This window comes from Leptodactylus fuscus, chromosome 7 (genome assembly GCF_031893055.1).
Source record: "Leptodactylus fuscus isolate aLepFus1 chromosome 7, aLepFus1.hap2, whole genome shotgun sequence".
NCBI classification, from domain to species: Eukaryota; Metazoa; Chordata; class Amphibia; order Anura; family Leptodactylidae; genus Leptodactylus; species Leptodactylus fuscus.
In genome coordinates, this window is record NC_134271.1 from 98,107,018 (window position 1) to 98,118,587 (window position 11,570).

General features: G+C 43.2%; 1 protein-coding gene across 3 annotated transcripts; it reads right to left on the bottom strand.

Moving 5' to 3' along the window:
* Positions 1-419: 419 nt before the first annotated feature.
* On the bottom strand, positions 420-5,136 carry MGAT2 (alpha-1,6-mannosyl-glycoprotein 2-beta-N-acetylglucosaminyltransferase). Of its 3 annotated transcripts, none has more exons than XM_075282605.1 (2): positions 5,045-5,136; positions 420-2,280 (listed from the first exon to the last, which is right to left on the bottom strand). In XM_075282605.1, the coding sequence occupies exon 2, from the start codon at positions 1,986-1,988 to the stop codon at positions 687-689; it is 1,302 nt and encodes a 433-aa protein (XP_075138706.1). In that variant the 5' UTR covers positions 1,989-2,280; positions 5,045-5,136; the 3' UTR covers positions 420-686. The 3 variants fall into 3 exon arrangements, with proteins under 3 accessions (XP_075138706.1, XP_075138704.1, XP_075138705.1); XM_075282603.1 differs by having other exon boundaries at positions 4,953-5,051; XM_075282604.1 differs by lacking the exon at positions 5,045-5,136 and adding an exon at positions 4,716-4,916.
* Between the last annotated feature and the right edge of the window lie 6,434 nt (positions 5,137-11,570).

The following is an 11,570-nucleotide window of genomic DNA, read 5'->3' on the forward strand; positions in this document are numbered from 1 at the left end:
GGTAAATGTTAATAGGGTGTATGCCCCAAAACAGTTCTATGAGGTCAGACTGTGTTGGGTCATACTTCTTTGATAAAAGAAACAGAGGACCGAGAACTTTTATTCCAGGTAACCCGAACAGACTCATAGGCTCATTACTCCCTATTCTGTGCAAAGTATCGGCAGTGTTTTTCCTGGATCAGTTCTAATTTTCTTGGATGACTTAATATCTCAAAAGCTTGCCTCGAATACGAATGGGGACTAAAGCATTCAGACATGGCCTGACTACCAGAGTGGTCCAATGATATACATTCTTATAGCCTTCAACAGACGACAACATATAACATTAGACATACTGGAGTGGGAGTATCCAAGTACTAAACAGAACCTTGTACTAGGAAGCAAACCCTCAGCGACGCAGTGACCATATGCCTTCTAGATCACTTCATATTCATTTATTTTGAAAAGGATTGAATGGCCAAGTTATACAGAATGCAAGTCTGAAATCTGTCATTAGTATTAAGAAATAAAGAAGCAGAAATCAAGTTTTTCTTCTCGTCGGATTCCACATGGATATAAACGACGGACAATTTTGGGACAACATTTGACAAAAACTGGTTATTGAAATTAGAGCATAAATTTGTATATTCCATCACTGGGAATATGCGATATGCCATAGTACAAACTTAAAAAGAGAGGTTCATACATCACTGCAGTCTGCGATAGCTCTTACATAACTCATGGTCTCTAATGTCTCCCCATCCCCCATTTTTCACATGAGGCGACAATGCCGCCATTGAGTATCGCCTACTGATCACTAGGTTTTCAGGAAACAAGTAATTCTGGTTGCCTGTGAAAAGAGCTTCCAGTTTGGCACTTTCTGTCGTTGGTTTACATGATTTCTTATGGTGCATTCCACAGCTTCCAGTGTGATAAATCCTGGGAACCTCAGCGACCATAACTTTCCAGAACTTAGGAAGACAAGTAACAGTCAGATGTTGAAGTGTCCAGTCCCAGTTATAGTCATCATAAGTGCAAAAAGTATCAGTGCACTGGATAAGTTTCTGGTAGGTGTCCCTGCTCATGGCCATCCCCATGTTGTGTTCTGTAGACTTCCATGTCTTCACCTCCACTTTATCTGCTTTCTCCGAGAACGACTGGAGACGGGTGTAGGTCCCAAGGGTCATCACATCACAATCGGGGCATTCCTCATTCTTCCGAGTCCACATCTTTTTAAGTACGTAATAAAAGTCTGGAGCCAGGTAATGATCTTCTTCAATAAACAAGACTAGACCCTTGTGGTCTTTCATAATCTTAATCTTCTCCCACACAAAATGCAGTTTCCACCACCAGTGATGTTTCGTCTGTGAGAATTTTGCTTCTCTGTAATGCCCAAAAGAATCTGGATATTCAGCATTGAGGCAGCCAAGCTTAATCGCATCCTTCTTCTCTATGTCTCTAGGACAATCCTTAGGGTCATGTCCAGGGAATTCATTCGGATAGAGCTGGATACTGAAAGGGAAAAATATCTGAAGCACTTGACAAAAGTCTACACTGGCCACAATCTGGTTAATTTCTGGGGACCAGTAGTCATGACTGAAGATCAACAGAATGTTTTCTATACCCTTTGCTCTGCGCAGGGACTCCAATAGATAGCGCAAATAGTCAGGACGATTGTGTACCTGCACTACTATCACTATGTCATCCGAAGGACGTTTTATGGTTTCCACATTTTTAATTGTTTGGTCAAAATTGAGCTGGAACACCACAGACCTGTACGCCAAGGTCATATTGTCCACTTCTGGTTTCTGTACTTTGTCCACCACTGACTCATTGGCCATTTTTCTAATCCCTGGTGACACATGCCCCCTGCTGTGTGGTTTCTCAGCCTCAGGGTCTGGAACAAAGTCATTTTTCTTCTGTTTACCACTGTTCCATAATGCCAAGCCACAAGCTACCACCACCAAAGTGAGGATGATCACTTTCCTTTTATATATTCGGCACCTCATGATCTGCAGCAAATGGAGGGAGGGAAGTTGCTGGAATAACACACACAGGGCCTGCCTGTGTGATCCAAATCAAAGCCCAGACGGAAACATTAAAAGAACAAATCTTTTTGGCTAACTCATTTTCCCATCTGATGAGGATATGACTCGCAGCTCCAAGTGGGCGATCAGATGCATCTCTTATCCCTCGGAGCCTCGCACACATTGACTGAGGCAGATCACCGGCTGGGAACAGGCTTCATGCAACATCTGCTACTTGAGGACGCTCAGCACTCTGTCCTCAGCAGCACTCCCCCTGCAAAAGAAAACGAATAAAGATAATCCTGGGAAAGAACCAACCAGCCCCAAAAAAGCTGAGTATTATTGTAGTCACAGAATTTACTATGCTATAAAATCTGAACATATCTAAATCCAAACTACAAGACAACTCTGGAAGAAAACCACAGACATGTGAGAAGTAATCATGACCCTTGGCCTCTCTATAGCGGTCCTTATCTCTGAGGGATTTCATCACTCCATAGGGAGAGCCCACCAATTAGGTGTGTGGAGTCTTATTAAGCCATGAGCGCTCCACTTTGCAAAGTAACATGGGAAGAATATGCAAATCTGACTTCCATGAGGTCTTATCTCTGAGTGCAAGTAAAAGGGTTCAGTGGAGTACATAGGACCAGAGCCCTTCTGTCTAGTGATCTCAAGAATGTCAATGATGACAACATACAGACGTGTCAGTTCTTTGAAATGGTCAGACCTCAGCAGAGAGACCAACAAACTTTCTCATCAAAAATTAAAGAGCTTGTTTCCTGGAGACTTGTGGCCTCTATAAAGCATATCTCTGGCATACAGTGACTGCACATGTACTGAGTATTTGCAAACCACTGCACAGAAAACAGATATAGTTCTGTACATGAAGTATACAGTAGTGAAGCTAGTTTTCTACCCAAGCACATTATTAGCGAATACTACACTGTGTTCTAGTTCTCCTATTGTCCCATGTGATGTCACATTGAGGTTCTCCTAGGAAAGCATTGGTAAAGGACTTCAAAGTCGCAATAACATAGGGCAATGGACGGCACCAATAATTCACTCCTAAAGCTCGCAGCATTATTTACCTCATGCACAGTACTATCAGAAAAGGTCTCTCTCTTTAATGATTTATTAAGTATAAAACTTTGCCCAGGTTACCTGGAACCATGACAAGAGATGGGCTGCCACCAGAGAATGCCCAGCACTGTACTGAGAACCACTGTTGTATTCTGAACCATCATCACAATGATAGAACATTGGGACATGGAAAAACTTATCTACATGGCCTGTTCCACAAAACATATAGAGGTCATATAAGACTTTATGATATTGGCTCTTCTACCCAGGTTTGATCTACCTTTCCTTTTAAATAAGAGAAAAAAAATTCTGTAACAGCAAAAACGCATACGGGGGAAAATGAATCTCCCCAACTTGTATGGTGGTACTCCAATTTTTTTTTTTACATAAAAAAAAAATCCAATCCGTCAGCAGCTTGTAATTTGATGGAAAACATCCTTTTTTTATTTGGAAAATACGATGCCATTTTCCATATAAAAAGGACTTTCCGTGAAACTACAAGCTGCTGACAGATTAGAATTTTTTATTTAATTTTTTTTTTTGTTATAGGCAGCAGTCCCTTAACTCCAGCTTCCCCACTTTGAGTCATAGTGAACGGTTGCTAGAAATTAATAGCCACAGTACAGTTTAGTAGCGGGCAGGATAAATTCTGAGGAGGGATTGTGCATGTTGTAAAAAGCCCCATTAAAGTGAAAGGTCCCTTTTGAGCGCCACTTTACAGGAAATATAAATTCAACAATTTCATAAAAAGACAACTCACTGTTTAAACATGTTAGGCTAAGCTCATACTACCGTTATTACAGTTCATTGCTCTTATCCATCATAGGAGAACAGCAACGAATATTAACTGTAGCAGACGGACAGAGACAGGCGGCGCTTCTTCCCCCCTTCTTGATTGCTATTAACGTACACAACATTACAATCCACTGATTGAAGGGACCATGGGGCACCATTGAGTGCTGTGGCTGCTATACGGGTTATAATGGTTTAGATACCTCTGGTGGAGGCTTATCTCACTTAGGAACTACAGATCGACATTTTGAAATCAAACGCCCAATGCCTAGTGCCCATTCCTAGCACCTGCCATCAGGAGAGTCCAGGGGCTGCTAAACACGTTACATGGTTGGCCTACCCTAACGAAAACCGGTTTGTTTGGCCACATAATGTTCACACAAAGCAGTCACAGCCAGAGTAGTGCAGTCTCACTCCATACACTATACAGTAAGCCAACATAGGACACACTGTCCTGCTCTATTCCAGCTACTACACCACTGGCAGGACATCCAGCAGAATAAAGAGTGCAGCTCTGAAGCATAACACAAGTAAGGCAATGTAGTCACAAAGTTACTCAGCTTTGTAGGTACATTATACTTGTATCTAAACTGTAAGGCTGGACAAGTAAACATGCCATTTCCTGGTGGCCACACAATGTGACTGCAATCCATGAACATCGGCCTCATCAGTAGTCAGGAATGGTTAGAAAGCTCATATGTATCATATGTCTAATAACAACACCCTTGTGGTCTCCTCAGAGCCTAGGGGGCGCTCATCCCAACAAGACGCGTAGCAGTGGGTCAGATGCATAAGTGCCCTCTTCTACTTCCTGCAGACAGGACGCACTGCTCTTACATGTGTGTCCTCATGGCACAGGCAGCAGACCAGGCCGATGGATCCAGTAAAATGCAGTCACGTCTGTGGTTTCTACGGGAAAGCAACAACCCCCATCATGTACGTCTGCCCGCACACACAATAGCGGCTCTGCACACCGCACAACGGTCACACATCACGTCATCACCGACCCGTCACACGTAACAGGCGGGCCACCGGAGCCCCGCCTCCAGCCGTCTGGCCCCTGGGCCACCTCACCTGAGGCTTCTGCTGCCGCTGTCCTGTCAGTGCTATGCTATGCTTGTGCCCCCCCACCCCACAACGAGCTCCCTGACCCAGCGTCTCCCTACCGGCTCCTCCCTCTCACCAATCCCATTCGCTACCCGAGGTCGTGACGTGCGGTTGCGGATTGGGAGCCACTAGCAGTATCAACTGGAGGGTAGGAAAGGGTTGACACACCATGTTGTGCGCCAATTGGACAAGGCTCAGGAAGCAGCTCTTACGTTAACCAATGATAGTTGGGAGGTGGATCAAGGAATTTTTCGTCAGGAGATGAACCAATAATTGGGTTCGTAGAAACTTCACAAATGCTATCAACCAATCACAAGGTACGTTTTGAAGTCAGACCCTGGTCATTAAATAACCAATGAGCGGTGAGAATGAGTTTCAGAAGGCGGGGCTAGTGTAACATGACGGTTTACATACCAAATAGAAAACAGTTTAGCGTTGTCTAGGCGCAATGACTAGGACAGGATACAGGTGGAACTGTGTTTCGCTGAGGGGTTACAAAAAGGCGGGTTGGCTAGCTAAAGACTGCACAATATGTATGTGCTTTAGAAAGGCTTCGACAAAATGGCCACTTAACAAGATGATCATAGGCTTTTTCTGGCTATAGGGCTGAGAGTTGTTATAGTCCAAGTTAGAGCTAGATGACTGCATTATCTCGTTGCATATGACTGCTGTTTTGTAGAACTAGCGCCATTCCTTTCCATATCCTATGCCTAGTATTACAGCCCATTTCTATAGACTCTTGGGTGAGCTGTGATACCAGACACCACCTACTGACAAATGTGGCACTGATTCTAGAAGCAAAATGGGATTATTGGATACGTCTGGCTGGATAAATAATTAAAATATACCTTTTATTAACCCCTTGAGGACCTGCCCATTTTTTGTTTTTTTGCATTGTCGTTTTTCCCTCCTCACATTTCAAGAGCCATAACTTTTTCATTTTTCAGTTCACAGAGTCACATGATGGCTTATTGTTTGCTGGACAAATTGTACTTTGTAAAGGCACCATTCAATATGCTGTGCAATGTACTGGGAAGCAGGAAAAAAAACATTCAGAATGAGGCGCAATTGGAGAAAAAATGCATTTACGCCAATTTCATATGGGTTTAATTTTTACAGCGTTGACTGTGTGGTTAAAAAGACGTTACCTGTGTTCTGCGTGTCAGTACAAACACGGCAATACCAAATTTATATAGTATTTGTAATGTTTTGATACCTTTAAAAAAAAAATGAAAAACTTTGCAAAATAGAAAAAAAAAAATTGTGTGCCATGTTGTGACACCTGTAACTTTTTCATATTGACATGTATGGAGCTGGGTATGACGTGTTTTTATGCAGGACAAGATGACCTTTTTATTGATATCATTTGGGGATAGATCTGATGGTTTCATCACTTTTTATTCAATTTTTTATGGGAGGTAAAGTGTAAACTGCTATTTGGCTATTTTGATTTTTTTTTTTTTGTTGCTATGCCAATCACAGTATGGGATAAATATTTTAATAGTTTGGGCATTTTGGATCGTGGGGACACCTAATGTGTTTATGTTTATTTACTTTTATATCTGATCAAGGGGGGGGGGGGTGATTTCAACTTTTGTATTTTTTTTTCTACTTTTAAAAGCTTTTTTTTTTCCTTCTTTTACTTTTATGATCAGACCCCCTAGAGAACTTGAAACCTAGGGGGTCTGAACGCTCATACTATTCATTACAATACTACTGTATTGCAGCGAATAGCAAAATGCCATCACTTCTATTAGATGCTGCCTCTGGCTGCATGTAATAGATATATTGCAATGACAAGCCTGAGAGCCTTCAATAGGCTCCTGGCTGTCATGGCAACAGATCACCACCCTACAGCAGACACCCAGCGCTAATGTCCGCACTGATCATGGGCATTAACCCCTTTGGCACCTCGGTCAAAGTTGCCCAAGGTGCCATTTTCCCGGCAGCATGTGGCAATCACTGGCACCCAGAGCAAGGTCCCAGATCCCGTTGCCATGACAGCAGGGAGCCTTATAAAATTCCCGTTCGGTAAACGCCGTAGTAGGAAATTTTTTTTGCCTTTGATAAAAATTTGAATAAAAAGTGATCAAAGCAATAGTAATTCCTCAATGGTAAAACTAAAAAGTACACCTGGTCCTGCAAAAAAGACACCCTATGCATCCCCGCACACAGAGGTATAAAAAAAAGTTATGGGTGTCAGAATATGACGACTTTTAGAGAAAAAAAATTGGGGGCATAGTTTTTGATTTTTGTTAAGGGGTAAGGGTGCATGCACACTACGTAACGCCGGGCGTGTATGAGAGCCGTACACGCCGGCGTTACAGCAGGGCTGCCGAACACTTCCCATTCACTTCAATGGGAGCGCTCGTAAACGCCGCTGTTACGAGCGCTCCCATTGAAGTGAATGGGAAGTGTTCGGCAGCCCTGCTGTAACGCCGGCGTGTACGGCTCTCATGCACGCCTGGCGTTACGTAGTGTGCATGCACCCTTAAAATGTAAATAAAACCATATAAATTATGTATCCCCAAAATCGTACCGAAACATAGAATACAGATGACATGTCATTTTGGCTGCACAGTGAACGCCGTAAAAACAAAGCCCGTACAAGAGTGCACTTTTTCTTCAAATCCACCCCATTCTGATTTTTTTCTAGCTTCCCAGTACAGAATAATTAATGGTGGCGTCATGAAGAAAAATTTGTCCCGCAAACAGTAAGGCCTCATATGGCTCAGAGCGGAGAAATAAAAAAGTTGTGGGTTTTGGGAGGGGGGGGGGGGGGTCAGAAACAAAAATAAAAAAAATGCCTGCAGCAGGAAGGGGTTAAAAAACAATCTAGGCAATGATAGACTCGCTTTAAGGCAGATCATCGCAGCTAGTCTTAAAGTTACTTTCCTTTTATAATTGTGTCCTGTTTCTAACATTTGTTATTTAATAAATGGTATATTTGAATTATTTATCCAGCCAGACCTATCGAGCAATCCCTGAGTCTGTAAGCTATATGATAGTGCCTAGTTAGAGGGTCACTTTTCCTTATTTGTACGTTAACTGCATGTGAACTGTTTCTAGAAGAACTTTTTCTGTTTCTGTAATATCACACAAGCAATTGCAGAGCTGCAGTATGAAGCATAGCAGAGGGACAATGGTGTATTTTGAGCTGGTACAGAAGGTTGGTTTCTGCTGTTACTGCAGGAAGAAGTGTCTAGAATGTTCCAATAGAACATGTCACGGATAAACTTAAATTACTCCTTTGCGGTGAAACCACATGCTGTTCACATAGCTGCAGGGCTAACACATCCATGGCTCTTGTAATAACGTCAAGCTCAACTCTGTGCTAAACATATGTTCACAACTGTATCAATGTAAAAGTTCTCATTTACCTAAGTAAATATCCCTGAGCAGTGTGTACTTATTTAGTCAGGGAAGTTTCAGGCTTAGGAGTAATGCCAACTTCACTCTAGCATTCAACTCTCTGTCATTTGGGTCCGCATGGGGAGCCGAAAGATGGAGAGCCTGTCCACTTAAAAAGTGGTTACCCAAGGACACCCACAGATCCCATAGACTATAATCAGGTCTGTTGGGTTTCTAATGGGTTTATAGTGAATCCCTCAGAGAGAAAAGTCTTCCTTGCAGGACTTTCCTCTCCACTGATTTTAGATGGAGTCTCCAACACAGATGTGAACTAGCCTCAGGCTTTGAACACTTAGGCTGGGTTCACACGGGGGGTTTTGGTCTGGATTTTGACGCAAAACCCGTGTCATAATTCAGCTCAAAAAACCACCTTCCATTGAATTCAATGGGTTCTTTTTTCAGCGAGCGATTTGTTCCCGCTTGCAGAAAAAAAGAAGCGACATGCCCTATCTTCAGGCGAATTCTGCAGCTGATTTATCTGCAACACTCCCTCCCGACTAGGCCCATTCATTTGGGCCTAATCTGGAACAGAATGCCGCAACTGGATGCCTGTTCAATGTATGCACTGCACCGGCATCCAGTTGCGGCTAGCCGTCTTTTGGACCGGATTCTGAGGCGGCCTCTGCCTCAAATTCCGGTCCAACCCCTCCCCCCCTGCTGCTAAAGCCGTTGGAAACTACTGTGGAATCCGCAGCAATAATGGACTTGCTTCAGGTTAAACGTTCCTCTAAGTTGTAAAGAACTTTTCATAAATGAGTAGTACAGGTGAATATAAAGAAACTTTGTAATACATCCTATTAAAGGGGGACCACCGTGGGAGACCCCAGCACCCAGAGCACCAGTTGTAGTAGGTCAATTTTTTCTGTGGATTTTCATTGACGACTTAACCTTTGGTAAAGCATAGGGTAGACTCTACAGGAGAAAATGCAAACTTTGATGCAGAACTAGATAACCAATAATAAACATTTTTTTCACCTACAGCACAGATCTTATGTTATTACTAATAGAAAATATGCCAGGAGTCAATGGTTCTCTCTGTTCCTACTATTGTAAACTATTATTATTAGATCCCAGAATAAAAGAAATGTACTGTATAGAATACCAACATAATCTACAGTGCTTTCTATATTCAATATCTTTAGTCCCTTTCCCCCCACTGGAGCTCAGAAATGCAATTTAATTTTGTCTGGGCCAGTTTAAGGGGAAAGCAAATAACCCAGTGTGGGAGGAACCCCATTCAAACAATGCGAACAAGCAACTAGAAACAGATGTTGTCCCATTGGATTCAAACCAATGACCCCTGTGCTGAAGCAGCAGCCAGAAGAAAACACGAACAGATCAGATGTATTTCTGTATAGTTTAAAAGGATATTCCCATCATTGACAGTTATGGTATATTGACAAAATATGCCATATTATTTTGGTTGTGGAAAAAAAAAAAGCTGCAGGGTCACTATACAGGGAACAGGCCCTCTGCTTCTGGTCCTTTGCAGTGCATAGTACAGGTGTCTGAAGTAGCCCCAAACAGATGATCTGATCAATTACATATTTAGGCCATAAATGAAAATTCCTGCACATCCTCTTTAACCTCTGCCTGACCTGCACTACAATAGTACGCAGAAGTAAGCAGGTTATTCCTGTGAGTAATTTACTATAAAGGTACTAGACAACCAGGAAACTGGTGCAGGAGGGGTGTGTTTCAATAGGAGATGCTGATGACATCACATGACCCTCTATTAGCAGATATTTTTAGGCTAACATTACGTGGCGCATCACAATGGCATTTAACATGACAGAACTTCTAGAAAGTTTATATTGTACAGACTATTGAGTATTTCCACACTGGACACAACCCTCAAATCTGCACAAATCCTCTGTGTGTACGTCTTCATACACCTTCATTCACAAAGAAGAACAAAGAACACCTGAGCTAGAGGTCAGAAACTATCACCTATCCTTAGGTTATATAAACTTTGATCTTAGAACACTTTTAACCACTTCAATATATGGTTTATTATACTATAGAACAGTAATCTAGAATACATCATATTACATATACATATTTTAATTACATACATATAGATACTCTAATGCAGGCGTCCCCAACCGCCGGTCCGCGGACCAGTACTGGGCCGCGGGGCATGTTGCACTGGTCCGCAGGGCCGATGTTATGGGGAGGGCACTCACTGTGCAGAGGCCGCTGGGCTTTGTAGTTACTTCTAGCTGCGCAGTGGCCGTGCAAGCAGACTCCAGGGAAGGCTCTGTGAGCTGCTGTATGAGAGGTTATAGTCCCGCCTCCTCCAGTTCAGCAATGGGTGCAGGGCTGTGTGAAGCCTTGCTGCTGCTACAGCTCAGCTCCTGCCGTCTGCATCCTGCAAAGTCTCCCCCAGGAGGAGGAGAAGAGCTCTGTAGAGCAAAGTGAAAAAGAAAAACCACCAGGTACCTACTGGGGGAAGGGGAGGGGCTACTTCTATTAAAGGGGTATTCCCATGTCACATACTCACCAGTCTTTGTTGCTGTAAATTCTTCTTTCTTCCGGCTTTGTTGCGTCATTGGTGGGCAGGGTCACATATGCAAAGCCAAGCGGCGAGATGCCGCTGGCCCTGCATGCACGCTCATAGACCAGTCTAGCCTTCACAATGCGAATACAGACCCGGCATCCACCTCTCTCTATTACAGCGGATGCCGGGTCTATATTCGCATTGTGAAGGCTAGACTGGTCTATGAGCGTGCACGCAGGGCCAGCGGCATCTCCCGCTTGGCTTTGCATATGTGAATACAGACCCACGATCGGCTGTAATAGAGAGGCGGATGCCAGGGAGTGTAGACGCCGGCACAGATGCACAGATGCCTGCAACATCGCTATGCTCCTGCCCTGCATGAAGCCAGCAGCGGCAGAAGCGATGCTGTTCTTCTGCTGCTGCTGTTTTAGTAACTCCATGTGCTTCACATTAATAGCAATTAACCCCATCATGTCCCTCACATTAACCCCTGTGTGCTTCACATATTGGTTACTAATGTGTGAGACATATGCAGGAACTAATAAAGGACCTCAATGATGAAGATAATTATTACCTCCATATGTCTCACATATCAATAACCCTTATTTAAAGCACACAGGGGTTAACTGCTATTACTATGATCCCCATGGAGTTACTAAGCTGTAATGTACATA

What these genes read in the sequence shown, in the direction of transcription:
- MGAT2 (XM_075282605.1), bottom strand. Translation starts at nt 1,988, where the DNA reads ATGAGGTGCCGAATATATAAAAGGAAAGTGATCATCCTCACTTTGGTG.